We start from the raw sequence: 20986 nt of genomic DNA on the forward strand, positions 1-20986 counted from the left end.
GAGGAATGTAGAGAGATCACAGAGAGGGAGAGTGTGAGAGAGAGGGAGATGGAGGGAAACAATACGGGGAGGGAAAGAAAGAGTATGGAGGGAAAGAGGGAGGGAAAGAGAGAAAATTAGAGAGATAGTGAGGGAGAGAGAAAGAGAGAGGGGGAGGGAGAGAAAGAGAAAGGGGAAGGGAGGGAGAGAGAAAGGGGGAGGGAGGGAGAGAGAGAGAAAGAGGGGGAGGAAGAAAGACAGAGAGAGACAGAGGGAAAGAGTATGGGGAAAAGAGGAAGAGGGAAAGTGAGAAAATAAGAGAGGGGGAGGGAGAGAGAGAGAGAGGGGGGAGGGGGGAGAGTGAGAGTGAGAGAGAAAGAGAGAGAGAGAGGGGAAGGGAGAGAGAAAGAGAGAGAGAGGGGGAGGGAGAGAGAAAGAGAGAGGGGGGAGAGAGAGAGAAAGAGAGAGAGGTGGGAGAGAGAAAGAGAGAGGGGGAAAAAGCAAGGAAGAGAACAGGGGAAGCTAACCTGATTTAGTCTGGCGGACTCTGAGACCGTGGGGAGCCACTCCATGACCAGGTGAACCCGACCTGACTTCACATCATTCAGAGTGTACCACTGTGATAGAAACAGACACATGATTACCAGAGTACCATCAGATTACCAGAGTATCATCAGATTACCAGAGTACCATCAGATTACCAGAGTACCATCAGATTACCAGAGTACCACCATCAGATTATCAGAGTACCACCATCAGATTATCAGAGTACCACCATCAGATTATCAGAGTACCACCAGATAGATTATCAGAGTACCATTACAATAATGTAAGAGAGACATATTTTGGAGGCATAGCTCTACCACTGGCCATACAGAAAACACAGCTAAATCTGTCAGAAAAACAATCACTTATAGTGAATAGTTAGATGTTACCTCATCAGTGAACTGTGTGCTGATGATTTCTCGCAGGTTTAACTTGAACCTGTAACAAACAAAACATAAATGTATTCAGCAGAATGATTCTGACTTGTTTTGAGACACCATGTTATCTGGTCAGAACCTCACCTCCCCAAGAAGTCATCCTGGTCCAGATCTTTATCAAACAGCTCAAACTGGATCTCCTGACCAGGCAACTGGGTTAAGATAATCTGAGGACACAGAGGTGCTTGACGTTTTCCACAACAATCTTTAATAGGTCTAAATTCTGCATTAATGAATAATCCCCTCATTATTGTTTACAGTATGAGAGCATAGATCTGCAGTGTCCGGAGACACCATGTACTGAAAATACTGTGGATATCCAGCACAGCTGCTTCATATATTCCCTCTGTTTATTCTACCTCGTAGAGTTCGTTCCAGGAGGGGTTCAGGTTCTCTTTGATGGTGTGGCTGCGGAAGGTGACTCCTGCCACCCTGATCTTGACGTAGGGGTCACTCTTCCCCTTCACCATGCCCCCTATGAAGTTATCCTTGGCTATCAGGTTACTGGCCTCCACCAGGTGGATACGCAGCACTCCCTAGAGAGGGGGAGGGATGGGTAGAGAGAGGGAGGATGAGAAATATGGAGAGAGAGAGTACACTATACAATACGTTATCCTTGGCTATCAGGTTACTGGCCTCCGCCAGGTGGATATGCAGCACACCATACGGTGAGAGGAGCGTGTGTATGTGTGTGTGTGTGTGTGTGTGTGTGTGTGTGTGTGTGTGTGTGTGTGTGTGTGTGTGTGTGTGTGTGTGTGTGTGTGTGTGTGTGTGTGTGTGTGTGTGTGTCTGTTAGCGGACTCACCTCACTAGCGAAGTCCGAGTCAGGGGTGGTCTGTTGGGGTCGTGTGGGTTCAGGTTTGGGGGCTCCACCCACTTCCCTGGGGGCTACCTCTGATGTGGTACCCCCGTCTCCGTGGCCTGCCCCTGGGCTTGGGGGGTGAGGAGATACGGGGCTGATAAGAGAGGCATCCTCATTTAGATACAGAACCTATAACACAGGAGAGAGAAGAGAGGGAGATGCTTAGTCAGAACGAAAACATTAGGACAGGTCATGCCATAACCGTGTGCCTGTGTTCTGTGTGTGTCTGTGTGTTCTGTATCTCTGTGTTTCTGTGTGTGTATGTGTGTGTGTGTGTGTGTGTCTCCATGCATGCAGGTGTGTGTTTGCATTCTATGTGCAACTGTGGGTGTTTTTTGTATGCGCGGCGGTGCTTCCGTGCATGCCTGTGTGTGTGTGTGTGTGTGTGTGTGTGTGTGTGTGTGTGTGTGTGTGTGTGTGTGTGTGTGTGTGTGTGTGTGTGTGTGTGTGTGTGTGTGTGTGTGTGTGTGTGTGTGTGTGTGTGGCAGGGAGGGAGGGAGGGAGGGAGGGAGGGGTGTCCCCACCCACCCTCAGAACAGCATTGATATAGATGCGGCCAGAGATGTCCAGCTGGAACCACTGATCCATGCTGAGGTCAGGACTAGCCAGCAGACGGGTCAGTGGGATGGTCAGACTGCCAAGAGACAGAGCCCGGTCATCATCCTTCACCTGGGAGAGAGGGAGGAGGAGGAGCAGGAGGAGGGTGAAGGAGGACAGGAGGGGGAGGAGGAAGAGGTGGAGGGTTAAGGGTGAAGGGTGAAGGGGAAGAGGTGGGGGAGGAGGATGAGGTGGAAGAGGGTGAAGGGGAAGAGGTGGGGGAGGAGGATGAGGTGGAAGAGGGTGAAGGGGAAGAGGTGGGGGAGGAGGATGAGGTGGAAGAGGGTGAAGGGGAAGAGGTGGGGGAGGAGGATGAGGTGGAAGAGGGTGAAGGGGAAGAGGTGGGGGAGGAGGATGAGGTGGAAGAGGGTGAAGGGGAAGAGGTGGGGGAGGAGGATGAGGTGGAAGAGGGTGAAGAAGAAGAGGAGAGGGAGGAGGATGAGGTGGAAGAGGGTGAAGGCGAAGAGGAGAGGGAGGAGGAAGAGGTGGAGGAGGGTGAAGGGGAAGAGGAGGAGGAGGGGGAGAGAAGGAAGAGGTGGAGGGTTAAGAGGTGGAGGTGAAGGGGAAAAGAAGGAAGAGGTGGAGGGTTAAGAGGTGGAGGGTGAAGGGGAAGAGGTGGAGGAGGGTGAAGGGGAAGAGGAGGAGGAGGGGGAGAGAAGGAAGAGGTGGAGGGTTAAGAGGTGGAGGTGAAGGGGAAGAGGTGGAGGAGGAGGAAGGGGAAGAGGTGGAGGTGAAGGGGAAGAGGAGGAAGATGAAGAGGAGGAGGAGGGAAAGCTAAAGAGCAGTGTTGGTATGATTGACAGGTGGATAAGGAAATGGGAATAAATAACAGTAGGGAGTATGTGTCAGTAACCACAGCAACAACAGGATTTCTGTAACACTTTAACAGACAAGAGAAAGTATGCTTGTAACAAGATTTTTTACATGAATATCGAGTTCCTGTTTGCGAGGGTCCTGGATATAGAAGGTGAAGGCATCTTCCCACACAGGGTCAGAGGTCAGATAACAGATCTGGAGATGGCAGAGACGAGGATATATTTATGATGAAATATACAGCTAGGTTAGAATATAATGATCATTATATTATGATTATATTATAGGTTAGGTAGAATGTTAACAGTAAGGCCCTCTGATCCCATAACAAGTCTAGAGACAAGAGGGAAGACGTTATCCACTATATGTGATGGAACATATGAGATACTAGTTAGGTTAGGTAGAATGGTTACAGTCAGGCTCTCTGAGAGTGTGTGGTGGTGAATTCCTACCCTACTCTCCTTGGTTGTGTCCTGTACAGACAGCTGCACCATGGGGCTGGGGTCCTTATTACCCTTCTTCCTCTGAAAGACAACACATTACACTGATATAAGATCAGGTTGCGTTCCAGGTCGTCTTTATAGCAGTTCCTGAGAAGTTAAACACTTCCCTAGGCATGGTGAGATCTGATCATCTGTGCAGTACGACTGCACTAAAGACATCCTGGAACATGGCCACAGTCAGTCAGTACTCACAGGCAGGTCCTGAGCGCGGTCCAGGTAGACAGACAGGATGGCTGCAGATGGAGGGTCTCCAGTCTTACAAGTCATATTCCGGTTCCTCTGGATAACCTGATCACAGGGGGAAACAGAGAAGGGTGTTTGAGGTATATGAATATGATTTACCTGGTCAAAGCAAAAAAGTTAAATACTGATGAGTGGCAGAATGATACAGCTCAATATTTACACAGCATCTTTGTTTACAAACTACTGCGCTGTGGACACACCTCACTGAGTCTGTCAGCAGAGGACAGCAGAGAGAGCCACTCCAGACGGAGGTGAATACTGCCTGATGTAACATCCTTCAGCTTCAACCACTAGGAGAGAAAAGGGGGGGTTAAAGAGAGACGGTAGGTGTTTGAGAATTGTAGTGAGGCTGAGCAGTGCACCAGACCGTAGCAACTGAAAGGATGTTTTAACATGTCAGAAACCACATAAATATGATACAGCCAGTGGAGGCTGCTGAGGGGAGGACGGCTCATAATAATGGCTGGAATGGAGTCAATGGAGTGGTATCAAACACATCCAACACACGTGGTTTCCATGTGGTTGATACCATTCCATTGACTCCATTCCAGCCATTATTATGAGGCGTCCTCCTCTCAGCAGCCTCCACTGGATATAGCCCAACTGACATGTAGTTGATCTTAAACATGCACATTTACTATCCTCTGACTAAACCATTGAGAGTCATAGAGGGGCGTAACGTTATTGTCGTGAAATGGAATAAACCATTGAGTCAGCGAGGAGGGTAATGTTATTGTGGTCAAATGCACTAAACCACTGAGAGTCATAGAGGGGTGTAAAGTTATTGTGGTGAAACGGTAAGTACAAACTGAGCCAGCAGGAGACCACGAGGAGGGAGGTACATGGGGTCTGCATGACACTTGCTGTTTGAAGGAATTACCAGATTCAGCCTTCATTCTGACCCAGTCTACAGCCATGTCTCAGGGTAGCCTTCATTCTGACCCAGTCTACAGCCATGCCTCAAGGTAGCCTTCATTCTGACCCAGTCTACAGCCATGTCTCAGGGTAGCCTTCATTCTGACCCAGTCTACAGCCATGCCTCAAGGTAGCCTTCATTCTGACCCAGTCTACAGCCATGTCTCAGGGTAGCCTTCATTCTGACCCAGTCTACAGCCATGCCTCAGGGTAGCCTTCATTCTGACCCAGTCTACAGCCATGTCTCAGGGTAGCCTTCATTCTGACCCAGTCTACAGCCATGTCTCAGGGTAGCCTTCATTCTGACCCAGTCTACAGCCATGCCTCAGGGTAGCCTTCATTCTGACCCAGTCTACAGCCATGTCTCAGGGTAGCCTTCATTCTGACCCAGTCTACAGCCATGTCTCAGGGTAGCCTTCATTCTGACCCAGTCTACAGCCATGTCTCAGGGTAGCCTTCATTCTGACACAGTCTACAGCCATGTCTCAGGGTAGCCTTCATTCTGACCCAGTCTACAGCCATGTCTCAGGGTAGCCTTCATTCTGACCCAGTCTACAGCCATGTCTCAGGGTAGCCTTCATTCTGACCCAGTCTACAGCCATGTCTCAGGGTAGCCTTCATTCTGACCCAGTCTACAGCCATGTCTCAGGGTAGCCTTCATTCTGACCCAGTCTACAGCCATGTCTCAGGGTAGCCTTCATTCTGACCCAGTCTACAGCCATGTCTCAGGGGAGCCTTCATTCTGACCCAGTCTACAGCCATGTCTCAGGGTAGCCTTCATTCTGACCCAGTCTACAGCCATGTCTCAGGGTAGCCTTCATTCTGACCCAGTCTACAGCCATGTCTCAGGGTAGCCTTCATTCTGACCCAGTCTACAGCCATGTCTCAGGGTAGCCTTCATTCTGACCCAGTCTACAGCCATGTCTCAGGGTAGCCTTCATTCTGACCCAGTCTACAGCCATGTCTCAGGGTAGCCTTCATTCTGACCCAGTCTACAGCCATGTCTCAGGGTAGCCTTCATTCTGACCCAGTCTACAGCCATGTCTCAGGGTAGCCTTCATTCTGACCCAGTCTACAGCCATGTCTCAGGGTAACCTTCATTCTGACCCAGTCTACAGCCATGTCTCAGGGTAGCCTTCATTCTGACCCAGTCTACAGCCATGTCTCAGGGTAGCCTTCATTCTGACCCAGTCTACAGCCATGTCTCAGGGTAGCCTTCATTCTGACCCAGTCTACAGCCATGTCTCAGGGTAGCCTTCATTCTGACCCAGTCTACAGCCATGTCTCAGGGTAGCCTTCATTCTGACCCAGTCTACAGCCATGTCTCAGGGGAGCCTTCATTCTGACCCAGTCTACAGCCATGTCTCAGGGTAGCCTTCATTCTGACCCAGTCTACAGCCATGTCTCAGGGTAGCCTTCATTCTGACCCAGTCTACAGCCATGTCTCAGGGTAGCCTTCATTCTGACCCAGTCTACAGCCATGTCTCAGGGTAGCCATTCCAGCTCAGTGCCCTTTACACAGCATGGAGCTTTTACTCTCTACACGAGATATAGAAAACAGCTGGTATATGTTAAAATGCTCATTGACCAGAAGCTGCTTCTAAATATTGGAAGTATATCACCATTTATTGAATCTATTGGAATGTCAGACTCACTTTACGTACATAAGATGAAGAGCATTTGGAAAGTATTCAGATCCCTTGACTTTTTCCACATTTTGTTACGTTACAACTTTATTCTAAAATAGATTTTTTTAAATTCCCCTCATCAATCTACACACAATACCCCATAATGACAAAAAAAAACAGGTTGGTAGAAATTTTTGCAAATGGAAAATTTTTAAATGTAAATATCACATTTACATAAGGATTCAGACCCTTTACTCAGTACTTTGTTGAAGCACCAGCGATTAAAGCCTCGCGTCATCTTGGGTATGACGCTACAAGTTTGGCACACCTGTATTTGGGGAGTTTCTCCCATTCTTCTTTGCAGATAGTCTCAAGCTCTGTCAGGTTGGATGGGGAGCGTCGCTGCACAGCTATTTTCAGGTCTCTCCAGAGATGTTCGATTGGGTTCAAGTCCAGGCTCTGGCTGAGCCACTCAAGGACATTCAGAGACTTGCCCCGGAGCCACTCCTGTGTTGTCTTGGCTGTATGCTTAGGGTCGTTGTCCTGTTGGAAGGTGAACCTTCACCGTAGTCTGAGGTCCTGAGCTTCTTGGAGCAGGTTTTCATTAAGGATCTCTCTGTACTTTGCTCCATTCATCTTTCTCTCGATCCGGACTAGTCTCCCTGTCCCTGCCCCTGAAAAACATCCCCACAGCATGATGCTGCCACCACCATGCTTCACTGTAGGGATGGTGCCAGGTTTCCTCCAGACAAGATGATTGGCATTCAGGCCAAAGAGTTTAATCTTGGTTTCATCAGACCAGAGAATATTGTTTCTCATGGTCTGAGAGTCCTTTAGGTGCCTTTTGGCAAACTTCAAGCAGGCGCTCATGTGCCTTTTACTGAGGAGTGGCTTCCGTCTGGCCACTCTACCATAAAGGCCTGATTGATGGAGTGCTGCAGAGATGGTTGTCCTTCTGGAAGGTTCTCCCATCTCCACAGAGAAACTCTGGAGCTGTCAGAGTGACCATCGGGTTCTAGGTCATCTCCCTGACCAATGCCCTTCTCCTCCGATTACTCAGTTTGGCCGGGCGGCCACATCTAGGAAGAGTCTTGGTGGTTCCAAACTTCTTCCATTTAAGAATAATGAAGGCCACTGTTCTTCGGGACCTTCAATGCTGCACAAATCTTTTGGTACCCTTCCCCAGATCTGTGCCTCGACACAATCCTGTCTCGGAGCTCTACGGACAATCCTTTCGTCCTCATGACTGGGTTTTTGCTCTGACATGCACTGTCAACTGGGACCTTATATAGACAGGTGTGTGCCTTTCCAAATCATGTCCAATCAATTAAATTTACCACAGGTGGACTCCAATCAAGTTGTAGAAACATCTCAAGGGACGGCAGGTAGCCTAGTGGGGCCAGTAACCGAAAGGTTGCTGGATCGAATCCCCGAGCTGACAAGGTGACGTGGATATCGACGTGGATGGCGATTATGGCAGCCCCCCGCACCTCTCTGATTCAGTTGGGTTAAATGCGGAAGACACATTTCAGTTGAATGCATTCAGTTGTACAACTGACTAGGTATCCCCCTTTCCCAATGGAAACAGGATGCACCTGACCTCAACTTCGAGTCTCATAGCAAAGGTCTGAATAGATATGTAAATAATGTATTTCTGTTTTAATTTTTATGAAATTATAAAATGTCATAAATGTATAATTTAATCCATTTCAGAATAAAGCTGTAATGTAACAAAATGTGGAAAAAGGGAAGGGGTCTGAATACTTGACGAATGCACTGTATATGTTGATGGAGCGCTTGTAACTCACCTCATCTAGAACTCTGGCCTTGTGTACGACATCTAGATCCATTTTGACCCTGAGAGAGAGAGAGAGAGAGAGAGAGAGAGAGAGAGAGAGAGAGAGAGAGAGAGAGAGAGAGAGAGAGAGAGAGAGAGAGAGAGAGAGAGAGAGAGAGAGAGAGAGAGAGAGAGAGAGAGAGAGAGAGAGAGAGAGAGAGGAAGAAGGAACATGTAAACTGTACATTACAACATACAGTGGTACACAGTAAATTTGTAACAGCGAATGAAATGACCAACACAGAGAGTGCATACCAAATGGAACATTATTCCCTATATAGTGCACTACTTTTGAGCAGAGTAGGGCATGAGAATCTGGCCTAAAGTTGTGTACATACATAGGGCAGTGTTTCCCAGTCCTGGTCCTGGGAACTCAAAGGGGTGCACATTACAGTTGATGCCCTCGCAACTAATACACCTGATTGAGATCATCAAATTGATGCCTGATGACTTGATTAGTGTAATGAAGTGTGTTAGCACTAGGGCAAAACCAGTGTGCACTCCTTTAGTGCACAAAATTTTACTAGAACCAGTCCAAGGTATTAAACTAAATAGGGAATGGGGTGCCATTACAGACACAGCCAGGGAGTGAGTTGGGCATTACAGACACAGCCAGGGAGTGAGTTGGCCATTACAGACACAGCCAGGGAGTGAGTTGGGCATTACAGACACAGCCAGGGAGTGAGTTGAGCATTACAGACACAGCCAGGGAGTGAGTTGGCCATTACAGACACAGCCTGGGAGTGAGTTGGGCCTTACATACACAGCCAGGGAGTGAGTTGAGCATTACAGACACAGCCAGGGAGTGAGTTGAGCATTACAGACACAGCCAGGGAGTGAGTTGGGCATTACAGACACAGCCTGGGAGTGAGTTGGGCATTACAGACACAGCCAGGGAGTGAGTTGGCCATTACAGACACAGCCTGGGAGTGAGTTGGGCATTACAGACACAGCCAGGGAGTGAGTTGGCCATTACAGACACAGCCTGGGAGTGAGTTGGGCATTACAGACACAGCCTGGGAGTGAGTTGGGCATTACAGACACAGCCAGGGAGTGAGTTGGGCATTACAGACACAGCCAGGGAGAGAGTTGGGCAATTCAGACACAGCCTGGGAGTGAGTTGGGCATTACAGACACAGCCAGGGAGTGAGTTGGGCGCTACAGACACAGCCAGGGAGTGAGTTGGGCGCTACAGACACAGCCAGGGAGTGAGTTGGGCATTACAGACACAGCCAGGGAGTGAGTTGGGCGCTACAGACACAGCCAGGGAGTGAGTTGGGCGCTACAGACACAGCCAGGGAGTGAGTTGGGCGCTACAGACACAGCCAGGGAGTGAGTTGGGCAATTCAGACACAGCCTGGGAGTGAGTTGGGCATTACAGACACAGCCAGGGAGTGAGTTGGGCATTACAGACACAGCCAGGGAGAGAGTTGGGCAATTCAGACACAGCCTGGGAGTGAGTTGGGCATTACAGACACAGCCTGGGAGTGAGTTGGGCGCTACAGACACAGCCAGGGAGAGAGTTGGGCAATTCAGACACAGCCTGGGAGTGAGTTGGGCATTACAGACACAGCCAGGGAGTGAGTTGGGCGCTACAGACACAGCCAGGGAGTGAGTTGGGCATTACAGACACAGCCAGGGAGTGAGTTGGGCATTACAGACACAGCCAGGGAGTGAGTTGGGCGCTACAGACACAGCCAGGGAGTGAGTTGGCCATTACAGACACAGCCAGGGAGTGAGTTGGGCGCTACAGACACAGCCAGGGAGTGAGTTGGCCATTACAGACACAGCCAGGGAGTGAGTTGGGCATTACAGACACAGCCAGGGAGTGAGTTGGGCATTACAGACACAGCCAGGGAGTGAGTTGGGCGCTACAGACACAGCCAGGGAGTGAGTTGGCCATTACAGACACAGCCAGGGAGTGAGTTGGGCATTACAGACACAGCCAGGGAGTGAGTTGGGCGCTACAGACACAGCCAGGGAGTGAGTTGGGCATTACAGACACAGCCAGGGAGTGAGTTGGGCATTACAGACACAGCCAGGGAGTGAGTTGGGCATTACAGACACAGCCAGGGAGTGAGTTGGGCATTACAGACACAGCCAGGGAGTGAGTTGGGCGCTACAGACACAGCCAGGGAGTGAGTTGGGCATTACAGACACAGCCAGGGAGTGAGTTGGGCATTACAGACACAGCCAGGGAGTGAGTTGGGCATTACAGACACAGCCAGGGAGTGAGTTGGGCGCTACAGACACAGCCAGGGAGTGAGTTGGGCATTACAGACACAGCCAGGGAGTGAGTTGGGCGCTACAGACACAGCCAGGGAGTGAGTTGGGCATTACAGACACAGCCTGGGAGTGAGTTGGGCGCTACAGACACAGCCAGGGAGTGAGTTGGCCATTACAGACACAGCCAGGGAGTGAGTTGGGCATTACAGACACAGCCAGGGAGTGAGTTGGGCATTACAGACACAGCCAGGGAGAGAGTTGGTCATTACAGACACAGCCAGGGAGTGAGTTGGGCGCTACAGACACAGCCAGGGAGTGAGTTGGGCATTACAGACACAGCCAGGGAGTGAGTTGGGCATTACAGACACAGCCAGGGAGTGAGTTGGGCGCTACAGACACAGCCAGGGAGTGAGTTGGGCAATTCAGACACAGCCAGGGAGTGAGTTGGGCAATTCAGACACAGCCAGGGAGAGAGTTGGTCATTACATACACAGCCAGGGAGTGAGTTGGGCGCTACAGACACAGCCAGGGAGTGAGTTGGGCATTACAGACACAGCCAGGGAGTGAGTTGGGCATTACAGACACAGCCAGGGAGTGAGTTGGGCATTACAGACACAGCCAGGGAGTGAGTTGGGCGCTACCTGCCCAGGAAGTCATCCTGGTTCTGGTCTTTATCAAACACCTCCACCTCCAACTCCTGACCAGGCACTTCATGGACAATCACCTGACACACATACAGAAACAAACACAGACAAACACATGTAATCACAATCACAGATGACACAATAGTAACATTAGCAGTAACACAGACATCCAAATAGAGTCAATGGTCAAAGGCCATAGCATCAGTGTTTCTCTCATCAGCCCTAAAGCCCATACTATCAGACATACTCTAAGCCTTGTGCAAGACTGTTCTTGTCCCCATGACACAGCAGAGATAAGTAGCCAACACTGATGCTTGGTCAATTCAGCACATCTCTTTACATCTCACTCATCTCTCTACAAACCCACAGCTTCCCCTTTGTCTGCAGAAGCAGAACACGCTGCCTGAGGAACAGCTGGTCGGTCATAATGTATTGCAGTATACGTCCTGCCGTAACAATATGCTGCACCTGAAATGGAATCCTATTCCCTAAATAATCCATTTATTTTTGCCAGGGCCCATAGTGCACTATATAGGATAGGGTGCAATTTGGGACACACCCAGAATATGCTGATCTGCTCCCATCTCTGTAAATATTTATATATAGTTCACTAAAGTGGTATGTCTGCAATATGCAGGCCCTCTTTTTGTGGAAATCTGCTGAGAGAAGCAGGTAAAACAAACCAAGCTGTTTAACTCCAAGACTAAGGACACTGAGACATGCCTTTCTCTCTCTCTAACTCTCACCTCAAACATCTCTCTCTAACTCTCTCTCTCTCTCACCTCAAACACCTCTCTCTAACTCCCTCTCTCTCTCTCTCTCTCTCTCTCTCTCTCTCTCTCTCTCTCTCTCACCTCAAACACCTCTCTCTCTCTCTCACCTCAAACATATCTCTCTAACTCCCTCTCTCCCTCTCACCTCAAACACTCTCTCTAACTCCCTCTCTCTCTCACCTCAAACATCTCTCTCTAACTCCCTCTCTCTCTCTCTCTCACCTCAAACACCTCTCTCTAACTCTCTCTCTCTCTCTCTCATCTCAAACATCTCTCTCTAACTCCCTCTCTCTCTCTCACCTCAAACATCTCTCTCTAACTCCCTCTCTCTAACTCTCTCACCTCAAACATCTCTCTCTAACTCCCTCTCTCTCTCTCTCTCTAACTCCCTCTCTCTCTCTCTCTCTCTCTCTCTCTCTCACCTCAAACATCTCTCTCTCTCTCTCTCTCTAACTCCCTCTCTCTCTCTCTCTCTAACTCCCTCTCTCTCTCTCTCTCTAACTCCCTCTCTCTCTCTCTCTCTAACTCCCTCTCTCTCTCTCTCTCTCTCTCTCTCTCTCTCTCACCTCAAACATCTCTCTCTAACTCTCTCTCTCTCTCACCTCAAACACCTCTCTCTAACTCCCTCTCTCTCTCTCTCTCTCTCATCTCAAACATCTCTCTCTAACTCCCTCTCTCTAACTCTCTCACCTCAAACATCTCTCTCTAACTCTCTCTCTAACTCTCTCTCTAACTCTCTCTCTAACTCTCTCACCTCAAACATCTCTCTCTCTCTCTCTCTCTCTCTCTCTCTCTCTCTCTCTCTCTCTCTCTCTCTCTCTCTCTCTCTCTCTCTCTCTCTCTCTCTCTCTCTCTCTCTCTCTCTCTCTCTCTCTCTCTCTCTCTCTCTCTCTCTCTCTCTCTCTCTCTCTCTCTCTCTCTCTCTCTCTCTCTCCTCTCTCTCCTCGCTCACCTCTCTCTCTCCCTCTCTCCCTCTCTCTCAATTCAATTCAATTCAATTCAAGGGGCTTTATTGGCATGGGAAACATGTGTTAACATTGCCAAAGCAAGTGAGGTAGATAATATACAAAAGTCAAATAAACAATAAAAATGAACAGTAAACATTACACATACAGACATTTCAAAACAATAAAGACATTACAAATGTCATATTATATATATGCAGTGTTGTAACAATGTACAAATGGTTAAAGCACACAAGTTAAAATAAATAAACATAAATATGGGTTGTATTTACAATGGTGTTTGTTCTTCACTGGTTGCCCTTTTCTTGTGGCAACAGGTCACAAATCTTGCTGCTGTGATGGCACACTGTGGAATTTCACCCAGTAGATATGGGAGTTTATCAAAATTGGATTTGTTTTCGAATTCTTTGTGGATCTGTGTAATCTGAGGGAAATATGTCTCTCTAATATGGTCATACATTGGGCAGGAGGTTAGGAAGTGCAGCTCAGTTTCCACCTCATTTTGTGGGCAGTGAGCACATAGCCTGTCTTCTCTTGAGAGCCATGTCTGCCTACGGCGGCCTTTCTCAATAGCAAGGCTATGCTCACTGAGTCTGTACATAGTCAAAGCTTTCCTTAAGTTTGGGTCAGTCACAGTGGTTAGGTATTCTGCCACTGTATACTCTCTGTTTAGGGCCAAATAGCATTCTAGTTTGCTCTGTTTTTTTGTTAATTCTTTCCTCTCTCTCTCACCTCAAACATATCTCTCTAACTCCCTCTCTCCCTCTCTCTCTCTCACCTCAAACACTCTCTCTAACTCCCTCTCTCTCTCTCTCTCTCTCACGTCAAACACCTCTCTCTAACTCCCTCTCTCTCTCTCTCTCACCTCAAACACCTCTCTCTAACTCCCTCTCTCCCTCTCTCTCTCTCTCACCTCAAACATATCTCTCTAACTCCCTCTCTCCCTCTCTCTCTCTCACCTCAAACACTCTCTCTAACTCCCTCTCTCTCTCTCACCTCAAACATCTCTCTCTAACTCCCTCTCTCTCTCTCTCTCTCACCTCAAACACCTATCTCTAACTCCCTCTCTCTCTCTCTCACCTCAAACATCTCTCTCTAACTCCCTCTCTCTCTCTCTCACCTCAAACACCTCTCTTTAACTCCCTCTCTCTCTCTCTCTCTCTCTCACCTCAAACACCTCTCTTTAACTCTCTCTCTCTCTCTCTCTCTCTCTCTCTCTCTCTAACTCCCTCTCTCTCTCACCTCAAACATCTCTCTCTAACTCCCTCTCTCTCTCACCTCAAACACCTCTCTCTAACTCCCTCTCTCTCTCTCTCTCTCTCTCTCTCTCACCTCAAACGTCTCTCTCTAACTCCCTCTCTCTCTCTCTCTCACCTCAAACATCTCTCTCTAACTCCCTCTCTCTATCTCTCTCTCTCTCTCACCTCAAACATCTCTCTCTAACTCCCTCTCTCTCACCTCAAACATCTCTCTCTAACTCCCTCTCTCTCTCTCTCTCTCTCACCTCAAACACCTCTCTCTAACTCTCTCTCTCTCTCTCACCTCAAACACCTCTCTCTAACTCCCTCTCTCTCTCTCTCTCTCTCTCGCTCTCTCTCTCTCTCTCTCTCTCACCTCAAACATCTCTCTCTAACTCCCTCTCTCTCTCTCACCTCAAACATCTCTCTCTAACTCCCTCTCTCTAACTCTCTCACCTCAAACATCTCTCTCTAACTCCCTCTCTCTAACTCTCTCTCTCTCTCTCTCACCTCAAACATCTCTCTCTAACTCCCTCTCTCTCTCTCTCACCTCAAACATCTCTCTCTCTCTCTCACCTCAAACACCTCTCTCTAACTCCCTCTCTCTCTATCTCTCACCTCAAACATCTCTCTCTCTCTCTCTCTCTCTCTCTCTCTCTCCCCTCAAACATCTCTCTCTAACTCCCTCTCTCTCTCACCTCAAACACCTCTCTCTCTCCCTCTCTCCCTCTCTCACCTCAAACATATCTCTCTAACTCCCTCTCTCCCTCTCTCTCTCTCACCTCAAACACTCTCTCTAACTCCCTCTCTCACCTCAAACACTCTCTCTAACTCCCTCTCTCACCTCAAACACTCTCTCTAACTCCCTCTCTCACCTCAAACATCTCTCTCTCTCTCTAACTCCCTCTCTCACCTCAAACATCTCTCTCTCTCTCTCTAACTCCCTCTCTCACCTCAAACATCTATCTCTCTCTCTAACTCCCTCTCTCACCTCAAACATCTCTCTCTCTCTCTCTCTCTCTCTCTCTCTCTCTCTCTCTCTCTCTCTCTCTCTCTCTCTCTCTCTCTCTCTCTCTCTCTCTCTCTCTCTCTCTCTCTCTCTCTCTCTCTCTCTCTCTCTCTCTCTCTCTCTCTCTCTCTCTCTCTCTCTCTCTCTCTCTCTCTCTCTCACCTCAAACATCTCTCTCTAACTCCCTCTCTCTAACTCTCTCACCTCAAACATCTCTCTCTAACTCCCTCTCTCTAACTCTCTCTCTCTCTCTCTCTCAAACTCCCTCTCTCTCTCTCTCACCTCAAACATCTCTCTCTAACTCCCTCTCTCACCTCAAACACCTCTCTCTAACTCCCTCTCTCTCTCTCTCTCACCTCAAACATCTCTCTCTCTCTCTCTCTCTCACCTCAAACATCTCTCTCTAACTCCCTCTCTCTCTCTCTCTCTCTCTCTCTCTCTCACCTCAAACACCTCTGTCAAACACCTCTCTCCCTCTTTCTCTGTCGCTCTCCATCTCTGTCTCTCTCTCTCACTCACCTCGTTCTCTCCGTCTCTCTCCGTCTCTCTCCATCTCTCGCTCACCTCACTTACTCCGTCTCTCACTCCGTCTCTCACTCCGTCTCTGTCTCTCACCTCAAACATCTCTCTCCACTGTGGGTTGAGGTTGCTGTCCACGGTGTGTGATGTGAAGGTCTGTGTGCCCACACGCAGCACAGCGTACGGATCAGACTTCCCGTCTATTATCCCCTTAATGACCGTATCCTTGGCTGTCAGCTCCTCAGCTTCCAACAGGTGGATACGCACCACTCCCTGACAGACATACAGAGAGGCATGAGTAATACAGTCTACAGTAGGAACACTTTGCTGTCCACTGTTACTGGACAATTTGACGCTAAGCGTTTATCTCTGTCAATCAGTCAATTTGTTATGTCTGGTAAATGCTTCAGTCAGTCAGTGAGTCAGTGACTCTCAGGACAGGTGATTTACAATGTGAGTAAGGTTACCCGTGGGAGAGGGGAGCGAAGCTGCGCAACGTGCAGGTCGGCCACCAGGGGGATAGTGAGGCGGTTGGGGAGGACCAGGTATGAGGCTATAGCATCCATTATCATAGTGTCCGACATGGCACTGTAAATGAATGCAGGGTGTCGTTGGGATGGGACAAAGAGGTGGGAAACAAACACATAGACAAAGACTACATTCTACTGCTGACAGGAACATGCATTAAACTTATAAACAATGAGGCAACCCCATTGAGTTAGGATGTGGCTGAGGCAGAGGACATTTTCCTGGAAATCATTTTAAGCAAAATGTGATTTCTAAGTTGAATACAATTAAATAGGAACATATTGACAGGAATATTTGATTTATGATGTTAGCAACTAAACACGGCACTGACAATGATTTAATTGTATTATCAGACAACTAGATGCATGTCTTATCTACACACGTGAGCAAGCACAACGCCTTGCTAAGTTAGGTCATCACCCTGAACTAATACTAACGTATACAGAACTAACAGCATAACAGGTGGTTCCACTGTAGTATATAAGTACTCCTTTGAGAAAGGCAATAGGAGCCCTCTCACTCACTTGAGTCCAGGGATATCCAGCATGTTGGTCAGCCCAGTCCAGTTGATGTCCAGCTTCTGTGAAAGAGGAGAAATGTCAACGACAATGAAAAGGCAGCATCAAATTAATTAATTAATTAATTAATGGAATAGATAGATGGATGGATGGATGGATGGATGGATGGATGGATGGATGGATGGATGGATGGATGGATGGATGGATGGATGGATGGATGGATGGACGACTAACAAACAAAGGAATGAAGTGACTGGTAACAGAGACTCACAGGTCTGCGGATGAAGAACATGGTGATGGCTCCCACCAGAGGCACATCCCCAATCAGGGGTTCCAGGATCACCCTTAACTTCCCATGTAGCTACAGAGAGAGAGCAGAAGGGAGGGAGAAAGAGGGGAGGAGATAGAGTTAATGAGAGAGATAATAGGAGAGAGGGGGAAAAGGAGGGTGGAGAGATAGAGAGATAATAAGAGAGAGGGGGAGAAGGAGAGGGGAAAGAGAGAGAGAGAAGAGAGGGGGGAGAAGGAGGGGAAAAGAGAGAGATAATAAAAGAGAGAGGGGAGAAGGAGGAGGGAAGAGAGAGATAATAAAAGAGAGGGGGAAAGAGAGATAATAAAAGAGAGGGGGAGAAGGAGGGGGGAAGAGAGAGATAATAAAAGAGAGGGGGAAAGAGAGAGATAATAAAAGAGAGGGGGAGAAGGGGGGAGAGAGATAATAAAAGAAAGGGGAGAAGGAGGGGGGAAGAGAGAGATAATAAAAGAAAGGGGAGAAGGAGGGGGGAAGAGAGGGATAATAACAGAAAGGGGGAGATGGAGGGGAGAAGAGAGAAATAATAAAAGAGAGGTGGAGAAGGAGGGGGGAAGAGAGAGATAATAAAATAAAGGGGGAGAAGGGGGGAGAGAGATAATAAAAGAAAGGGGAGAAGGAGGGGGAAGAGAGAGATAATAAAAGAAAGGGGGAGAAGGAGGGGGGAAGAGAGAGATAATAACAGAAAGGGGGAGATGGAGGGGAGAAGAGAGAAATAATAAAAGAGAGGTGGAGAAGGAGGGGGGAAGAGAGAGATAATAAAAGAAAGGGGGAGAAGGGGGGGAGAGAGATAATAAAAGAAAGGGGGAGAAGGAGGGGGGAAGAGAGAGATAATAAAAGAAAGGGGGAGAAGGGGGGAGAGAGATAATAAAAGAAAGGGGGAGAAGGAGGGGGGAAGAGAGAGATAATAAAAGAAAGGGGGTGAAGGAGGGGGGAAGAGAGAGATAATAAAAGAAAGGGGGAGAAGGGGGGGAGAGAGATAATAAAAGAAAGGGGGTGAAGGAGGGGGGAAGAGAGAGATAATACAAGGGGGAGAAGGAGGGGGGAAGAGAGAAATAATAAGAGAGAGAGGGGAGAAGGAGAAATAAAAACAAGCATATAATGTTAGCTTTGGAGAAGAATTTGGGGACATTTTTCTCATACAGTCCCACTCCCCAGGTGATGTTAAGATGTTATTTACATCTTTACCTGTATTCCCTTCACTCCTGCTTTGCAAAAGTACTTTTTGATTTCCACATTGATCTCCACATCACCTGCATAGCTGCAGAGAAGAGAGAGGGGAGGAAGAGGAAACAGGAAGATGATTTAACTGTCAGGCTGCTGCTATAGATGATGGATGTGCTCTGCATCACAGAGGCATTGAAGACAGGCATGCAGTATGGGGTGCTGCGACGGCTGCGTACCTAATGTATAGATCCAGTAAGACCTGCCGCTTGTCGTGCTCCGTGTGAGCCTTCACTCCTACCACCTTCATGGCCTAAGACAAAAACACATATTATGGTATTATTATGTGTATAGAAATCATATAGAATAACACAGATAATGTTCACTGCAAACTGTTCTGCATAAGGTCACCTCGCCTGCAGGCTATTAGGGAGGGGTCTGCTGCTAACAAGTCATGTTTAGTGTGGAATTGTTCTGTATGGTTATTAGTGTTAGAATGAACCTGTCCATCTTCATGAGTATAACGACAGGGCATACCAGAGCCACATATTCATTTACAGTTCTATAAATGGCTTGGGTCCTACTATACAGTAATGACATGATGTTATACAGGCCAGGGCTCTAGTTAGTACCCTGGGTCCTACTATACAGTAATGACATGTTGTTATACAGGCCAGGGCTCTAGTTAGTACCCTAGGTCCTACTATACAGTAATGACATGATGTTATACAGGCCAGGGCTCTAGTTAGTACCCTGGGTCCTACTACACAGTAATGACATGATGTTATACAGGCCAGGGCTCTAGTTAGTACCCTGGGTCCTACTACACAGTAATGACATGATGTTATACAGGCCAGGGCTCTAGTTAGTACCCTGGGTCCTACTATACAGTAATGACATGTTGTTATACAGGCCAGGGCTCTAGTTAGTACCCTAGGTCCTACTATACAGTAATGACATGATGTTATACAGGCCAGGGCTCTAGTTAGTACCCTGGGTCCTACTACACAGTAATGACATGATGTTATACAGGCCAGGGCTCTAGTTAGTACCCTGGGTCCTACTACACAGTAATGACATGATGTTATACAGGCCAGGGCTCTAGTTAGTACCCTGGGTCCTACTACACAGTAATGACATGATGTTATACAGGCCAGGGCTCTAGTTAGTACCCTGGGTCCTACTACACAGTAATGGCATGATGTTATACAGGCCAGGGCTCTAGTTAGTACCCTGGGTCCTACTCCACAGTAATGACATGATGTTATACAGGCCAGGGCTCTAGTTAGTACCCTGGGTCCTACTACACAGTAATGGCATGATGTTATACAGGCCAGGGCTCTAGTTAGTACCCTGGGTCCTACTACACAGTAATGACATGATGTTATACAGGCCAGGGCTCTAGTTAGTACCCTGGGTCCTACTACACAGTAATGACATGATGTTATACAGGCCAGGGCTCTAGTTAGTACCCTGGGTCCTACTACACAGTAATGACATGATGTTATACAGGCCAGGGCTCTAGTTAGTACCCTGGATCCTACTATACAGTAACGACATGATGTTATACAGGCCAGGGCTCTAGTTAGTACCCTGGGTCCTACTATACACTAATGGCATGATGTTATACAGGCCAGGGCTCTAGTTAGGACCCTGGGTCCTACTACACAGTAATGACATGATGTTATACAGGCCAGGGCTCTAGTTAGTACCCTGGGTCCTACTATACAGTAACGACATGATGTTATACAGGCCAGGGCTCTAGTTAGGACCCTGGATCCTACTATACAGTAATGACATGATGTTATACCGGCCAGGGCTCTAGTTAGTACCCTGGATCCTACTATACAGTAATGACATGATGTTACACAGGCCAGGGCTCTAGTTAGTACACTGCATCCTACTATACAGTGATGATGTATGTCCTACTATACATGATGTTATACAGGCCAGGGCTCTAGTTAGTACCTTCTCCCCAAGGTTGACTTTGGTGAAGCTGAGGGTCTGCAGGTGGGTGTTGGATGCACGTATGGCTGGAGCAATGGTCTCGACCAGCAACTTCTCCAGATACTGACCCACGAATGGCCACGCCTGCTGCAGGATCTGCAGGACACACAGAGGGGGAGAGAGAGACAGAGAGAGAGACAGAGAGAGAGAGGCACAGAGAGATAGAGAGAAGTAGTTATGATTTTCACTGTGTATTTACAACCTACTAAATATACATGAGATCATATCATCATGTGGTCATGATTCAAGGACATTTTTCAAGGACTGCAGCGCTTGCAGACAAAACACTGTGCTGGGCAATTTCCTTGAATATTCTATGTAAAATGTATCTAACATACGTGATCTGAATTAGGCTGCTTGGCAAATGTAATTAGGTCATATGCTAAGGCAAAATTCTTTCATATTTATGGTGTATAATCCCATTTGAAGATGTGGTCCTATTGAAAGAATTGGGCTACTCAAGACACATGTAGTAGGTTCTATAAAACTGCACATGCCTGTGTAATAACTGACTACTGTATTGCACAGCTAAAACCCTCAAACACTTATAACTGACTACATCTGCTACCGCAGCAAGAGGACCTGACAGTGAAACATGTGACAACCTTAGAGCAGGATCTCTCCTCCCGTGATCACATAGCCACCTACACTACAGGAAACCACAAACACATATCTGGTCGAGATACTCTTCTCATGAAAGGAACACAAGCCTGAAAGGCCAGCTCTGA

At 48.0% G+C, this 20986-nt stretch overlaps 1 protein-coding gene across 3 annotated transcripts in view; it reads right to left on the reverse strand.

Annotated features, from left to right (window-relative positions):
• The window catches only part of LOC139557726 (extended synaptotagmin-1-like), a 49186-nt gene that overhangs the window by 17296 nt on the left and 10904 nt on the right, over window positions 1–20986 (reverse strand). For all 3 annotated transcript variants that reach the window (XM_071372857.1, XM_071372856.1, XM_071372858.1), the window contains exons 3-21: window positions 20220–20354; window positions 18491–18564; window positions 18276–18348; window positions 17052–17141; window positions 16787–16842; window positions 16202–16322; window positions 15831–16007; window positions 11228–11310; window positions 8332–8380; window positions 4181–4270; window positions 3930–4025; window positions 3687–3758; window positions 3346–3432; window positions 2353–2493; window positions 1768–1953; window positions 1322–1498; window positions 1047–1129; window positions 915–963; window positions 507–596 (exon numbers count right to left, since the gene is read on the reverse strand). In XM_071372857.1, coding sequence (XP_071228958.1) covers window positions 507–596; window positions 915–963; window positions 1047–1129; window positions 1322–1498; window positions 1768–1953; window positions 2353–2493; window positions 3346–3432; window positions 3687–3758; window positions 3930–4025; window positions 4181–4270; window positions 8332–8380; window positions 11228–11310; window positions 15831–16007; window positions 16202–16322; window positions 16787–16842; window positions 17052–17141; window positions 18276–18348; window positions 18491–18564; window positions 20220–20354 — 1929 coding nt within the window. The remainder of the gene's footprint in view (window positions 1–506; window positions 597–914; window positions 964–1046; window positions 1130–1321; window positions 1499–1767; window positions 1954–2352; window positions 2494–3345; window positions 3433–3686; window positions 3759–3929; window positions 4026–4180; window positions 4271–8331; window positions 8381–11227; window positions 11311–15830; window positions 16008–16201; window positions 16323–16786; window positions 16843–17051; window positions 17142–18275; window positions 18349–18490; window positions 18565–20219; window positions 20355–20986) is intronic.

The sequence above is a fragment of the Salvelinus alpinus genome, chromosome 28 (assembly GCF_045679555.1).
Source record: "Salvelinus alpinus chromosome 28, SLU_Salpinus.1, whole genome shotgun sequence".
In the NCBI taxonomy this organism is placed as follows: domain Eukaryota; kingdom Metazoa; phylum Chordata; class Actinopteri; order Salmoniformes; family Salmonidae; genus Salvelinus; species Salvelinus alpinus.